This window comes from Nuphar pumila, chromosome 1, assembly GCF_984573655.1.
Source record: "Nuphar pumila chromosome 1, dmNupPumi1.hap1.1, whole genome shotgun sequence".
In the NCBI taxonomy this organism is placed as follows: Eukaryota; Viridiplantae; Streptophyta; class Magnoliopsida; order Nymphaeales; family Nymphaeaceae; genus Nuphar; species Nuphar pumila.
The window spans coordinates 1716489-1722247 of NC_143249.1; the positions used below are offsets into that span (position 1 = coordinate 1716489).

General features: G+C 40.9%; 1 protein-coding gene across 1 annotated transcript; it reads right to left on the reverse strand.

The window, feature by feature from the left end:
* Positions 1–3767: 3767 nt before the first annotated feature.
* On the reverse strand, positions 3768–5425 carry LOC149847650 (putative xyloglucan endotransglucosylase/hydrolase protein 6). Its single transcript, XM_090009040.1, has 4 exons — positions 5225–5425; positions 4929–5029; positions 4644–4840; positions 3768–4388 (listed from the first exon to the last, which is right to left on the reverse strand). The coding sequence occupies exons 1-4, from the start codon at positions 5397–5399 to the stop codon at positions 3998–4000; spliced, it is 864 nt and encodes a 287-aa protein (XP_089865166.1). The 5' UTR covers positions 5400–5425; the 3' UTR covers positions 3768–3997.
* Positions 5426–5759: the final 334 nt, after the last annotated feature.

Here is a 5759-nt window from a genome sequence, read left to right on the forward strand (position 1 = left end):
TATCTACTGAAATGGAGCCTAAATCCAAATTCTTTACTTAAATTAATGTATAAAGTTATTTTTTATCAACACAAATGTGTGCTTATGTCAAGGCTATTTATTTTCTAAATGACTTTATTTTAATTAAAAAGAAAACTTTAAAAGTAACTAAACTGTACAATGACTTTTTAATGAACGACTCTTTTTTAAGAGGTATAAAAGCTTAAGACTACTCTTTACATAAGATCAGGCTAAGCCTCCTTATGCACCAATGAGGCCTAAGCCTCTGAGGCAGATAGACCCATGAGGCGTAAACCCGTAAAGCCTCAAATATAGCCTCCAAAAACCATGCTAAGGGCATGTTATCTTAAGGGACCAAGCTTGGTGAATACTCAATATCCCTTATTTCTCAAGAATGCATCGTTGCCACAAATGCATCTGCTAGTCATCCTATCCCTCTTGTTTCCATACTGCTGGACGCCTTTGTAAGCTACAGTAATTCCTAATTTGGAAGATGAAGCGCCATTGCATGTTGTATAAAATACTAAATTCACTGTTGCTAGGTCAAGAGCATGTATTTGCACAGCCCTTGACGTAGTGCTTGTTTTAAAGATACCATCAAGAAAACCAACATACTTGAGGCGTAATGCATTTTGGCTGTAAAGCTTCAGAAAAGGATGAGCTAATATTGGTTATGGTGTCTTATGCTCCTCCTTTGATAAGTATATAGCTGCACAATTTAATTGACGTTTTTTTTTAATAAACTTAAAACCTTCTTGATTGCAGAGTTAACAATGTTTTCCTTAATTCTTTTCTCCCCTCTTTTTAGTTTTTGTTTGTTTGTGCCGACACCAAATGGTAGATTATGAGAGTGGACTTGGGAATGGAATTTAGATAATTGGAGAGTAGATAAGAATCCATAGTAGAGTGGATCAAGTCAACCAATTAACTAGAAGCTCTATACTTGATCCAGACAAGATTCAAATTCCAACTTTGACCAAGCTTCATTGTAGAAACACCTGGCAAGTGATGCCGAAAAGCCCAATAGTTTTGGAGGGAGGCAACCCATGGTTTTGTTAACTTGAAAAAGAAAAAAGATCTTGACTAGTGGGAAGCAAGAGTGGTCGGGGCAACAACCCATGATTGTCACCAAGCTGAAGGGAAGTCATGAGTTCGAAATTCATGGATGTGCATCTCTTGCCATTAGGCCACAGCCTGGTGTGCAAGGGAAATCTGAGGATTTTACACCAATGAACTCTTAAATAAGTGAGGTGGTTTTTCCTCGCTTTCGGGTGAAAAAAAAAGAGCCTCGTTTGATTGTAGAGAACTACTGCATAGGCAAGTAATTTGGGCTGTCATTTTTTTTTTGTTCAAGTAAACGACTTTGGGCTGTCATTTTGTTATGCACGGAACTCACGTGCACCTGAAAGCCAAGAAACGAAAGGAAAACACAAACGGGAACAATATTGCCCAGGCATGAAATTGACTTAGATTCTGACCCATCGACTACGATTTGCTAGGTCATGCTTGAAGGTTTCAATTGTCAACAGTCTTACCTCAGTTGATTATTTTTAACTAGTGAAACCAAGTGCATATCGAACCAGTGGCTGCGAGAGCACCATGTCAATGCATAATGGGTGAACTATCAACTAGATTATCATGCCTGTCGGTGCGAAATTGACCACTGGACCCCATCCTCTCTCTCTCTCTCTCTCACTCTCACAATGGATATTCAAATCTGGAAATGACCCAGGATGCCCTTGTAGATTTGATATTTTGCTTGACACTTGGGGCCGAGCACTCTGAATCAATGCAAATTCTGTAGGGCTACATGCCAGGGGATCGATGGGCTTGATGTAATTCTCATCAAGAATAATTGCAGTCTTATGCATACCATTCACTGAGGCATCTGTCCGCTCCTTCATTATCTTTTCATTTGCGATAATGGCATTCGTATATACAGCTGTACAAGCTTTTGTAGCATGCAATCCTGATTCTGCATCCAACAATGTGCACGTTGTGCTTTCTCCTTAGGAGATACTGAACTGAGATCAAGAGGTAGATTAGTCTGATCATTTTCCACTATTCGGTTGGATGTATTTTGGTAATGTTGAATGATAAATATTCTCTCTCTCTCTCTCTCTCTCTCTACATAAGAGTGTTGTGTTGAGATTTACCAAACACATTAATTTATCTTTCTTTTTTTAGTGAAAACACATTAATTTAGAGTTACCACTGACCGTAATCCATGTCACGAGGCATCCAAAATACCATGGTTGGACTCAGCATCTCCTAGATGGGTCCCATTTCTTTTTTTTTTTCAGAACAAACGATGCCCTAGATGAACAGGCAAAATGAACGGCTGAAAACACAGTTCAGCTATGGTATTTGGGACAATGAACGGCATTAGGGTGAACCGTCAGAGGTAGCTCTGACCAGATAGGCACTCGTTAATTTGTGTTGGTTGTACAACTGTAAAGCACATAAACTTGTCTTAAATTTCGAAACAAAATATCGCTTAGGCCAGCACAAGCAAAACGCATGAAATACGGTAATTGCATATTTCCACTTGCGGTCGGATCTACTCATGCTTTCTAGCTTAAACTGGAATTGTACCATCCGGATTCTCCCAGGCACCATGTCAGCTATGCAGGGCTCCCTTCATCTAATTCACAAATGCCTGAACCCCCCTCCCCTCCCTTAGGGCTGAAGAGGTGGAATCACATTACACACTTTGAGTATGCCGCTGCACCTGATTGCCCTCCATCTCTAAGGTACAACATCAGCTGTGGGGCACAACACAAGATGGAGGGCAGATAAGGTGCACAGCACACTAAAGTGTACAATGTGATTGCACCTGATTTGCCACCCCCTTCTCTTATATATTCTTTTGTAGATCGGACCTTAGAGACATAATATGCATATGTTTGTTAGTAGAAACAACTTTTCAATCATGAAAATTTGACATATGTGCAGGTTTTTCAAACACATGAAAATAACAACCCACAATGTACCAAAATTTAACTATTTAGAAGTCTTATTGTTTTTTCAAAAAGTTATGACCAAAGTGCAATCCCTAGCAAACAAATCATGTACTGATGGCATCGCTTGGGCTATATTGAGTCAAGACAGCCTGAACCTGTGATTTTGTAACTCGATATTGCATACAGTCAACTGTGTAATACACACACATTAGGGTGTATTTATTGTAGTATTTGAACCACCATAACTTATGGTGATACACTCTTGATTTGAGCATATCTAATCTTCAAAAACAAAATATAACCATTGCATTATGTTTTAGCATGTTGAAGTTATTGCTTTCATGTGTGTTACATTTAACTCCAACAGTTGAGTCGTTTTCACATCTTTATCTTCATGAATTGTGGATATTTCACCATCTTAGAGATTAAACCTTATGATATATTTTTCCCCTATGAAGGATGGGGAAATCACCCTGGGGATCAGATGAACTAGTGCTGTACTTAAGATTGCTGTCTTGACCGTGTAAACCCATGGCGCACCCCTTGCCCCAGGGAGTTGCCAAGCTTGGGCTAAGCAAGGGCTTCTCTCTTAACCTCATTAATGCAAGGGGATGACGTTCATGGGAATGAAACCCTGACCACCATCCTAGTGGCCAAGGCCCCCTCCACTGAGCCAACCCCTTGGGGCTAAACCTTATGTTATAGTGAATATGATTAAGCTTACTAAGATAGTCAATAAAGCCTGTTAAAACATCTAGTGTGTGTGATAATAAAAAAGGAGAAGAGAGAAAAGAAAACAAGTATGAAAGCCAGAAACATCAACCTTCACCTATCACCATCACCACAAGCGATGGACCAGACAATACATGGACGCATATACGCAGTATGCACGCAATAAACAGTAGAGATATCACACAATATACTTAGACATAGAGCCCCCGTTACTAGCACATTCTGCTTTATTTCTATGACAGACGAAACGAGGTAAATAGATGCATGGATTCATCCACAACTTTCTCTCTCTCTCTCTCTCGCTAGATGCCATCGAAGCATTCTTGGGGAGGGACGGGGTAGCGAGATCTATCTGTACAGTAATCGTAAGTGACGTGGTTGACTCTCACCCACCTGTAGAGTCTTGCCTGGTTTGCATCGAGTGCCTGGTAAGCAGGGCTCTCCCACCAGTTGGCTGTGTTGCTGGGGCAGAATGCTGGTCCAGGCACCGGACACCCCTCTATGTCAAAGTCTTTGTAGTATGCGTAAAACGGTGCCTTGCTCCAATCGATCTTCTCAAGCCCCCCTCTGGTCGCCCAATCATCTGCCTCCCATAGTGTTGAGTATATTCCCATTGGTTGGAATTTTGGGTATGGGACACCTCTTGCCTCATTGTTCTTGTATAACCTAATTGGCACCTCATCCACAGAAAACCTATATCCAAACAGAAACACCCTAGTGTTATCTTAAGAACCTAATATGATATACAAATATAGGGGTGAGATATTCCACAGCGTGTGTGTGTGTGTGGCCCAGCGTAGGTATCAGCAGGACTAGGAGATATTATGTTTTGAGTATAAATTGATAACAGTAAGCCTACTATGTGCTAGCTGACTATTACAGAGTAAGTGAAAGATCCTTTATTAATGAAACTAGAGTGAGCCCAGGAAGATAAAATGAAGAACTTACACTACATGATGGCGGTTCCACAGTATGGAGTACGTGTGAAATTCGGCTGCAGGGTCGAACCAGAGATTGACCCTCTGCTCCCTGTCGCCCTTCCCATGGGCGTACACGTTCGTCTGAACGGTGTAAGGTTGGCCTGATCTGTTCCCCAGGAACTCAAAGTCCAGCTCGTCGCGTATGGTGTCGGTATTGGAGTTCATCTGTGGAATATCATCAAAGATTGAAGAGAATGAGAAGCAGGAATTAATATGACGAGAAATATCAGGTGCTAAGTTTGGCTGGTTGTACATAGAAGGCTGTGACAGTCCCTGCAGAGTCCCCCGGAACGAGCTTTATTTTCATGCTAACTTTGCCGTACAAGTATTGGTATTTTGAAGCAAACCCACAACCTGCATGTAAATATAAAAAGAAAATTCAAATAAAGATTCATGCTCTGGAGTAGTGACTAGTGATTACTTTTTTCATAACTTTTTAGTAATTCACATATTAAATCACATTTCTGCTTTTGGTAGAACCAGAGTGAGACACACACACACACACATATATATATATATATATAGAGAGAGAGAGAGAGAGAGAGAGACCAGAAGATTGGTCAAGGGTGAGTTGAATGGCAGCTCCTCCTTGGATTTGTTTGATATGGCTATCGGCCCAAGTGATACGAAAGTCTTGGAGAAAGGTAGCAGGTCGACTCCATACCAAGACAAAGCACAGTTTGATGTAAAGAAAGGCAATAAGAAGAAGGTAGGAGGAAGCCATATGGGAAAGGAGGGATTGCAGGCGGGGGGACGAGATTGAAGTTAAACGTTGGGATACGTATATATACACCGCTAGAGAGAGAGAGAGAGAGAGAGAGAGAGAGAGAGAGAGAGAGAGAGAGAGAGAGAGAGGTGTTGCATCAGTGCATTCAAAACGAAGGCGACCCCATCGTAGGATTGTGACAGCTTTGAAACGATTAGACCTTCCACATGCACAGCTCCAAAGCAAGGCTCACAATTCATGAAAATAAGGGCGGTTTAGACATCATATTGGTGACAACTTTAATACATGAAAATACTAAATAGAATAGTTAAACATGATCCAACGATAAGATTTAATTTGCTTTTAGGGCTTAGATCT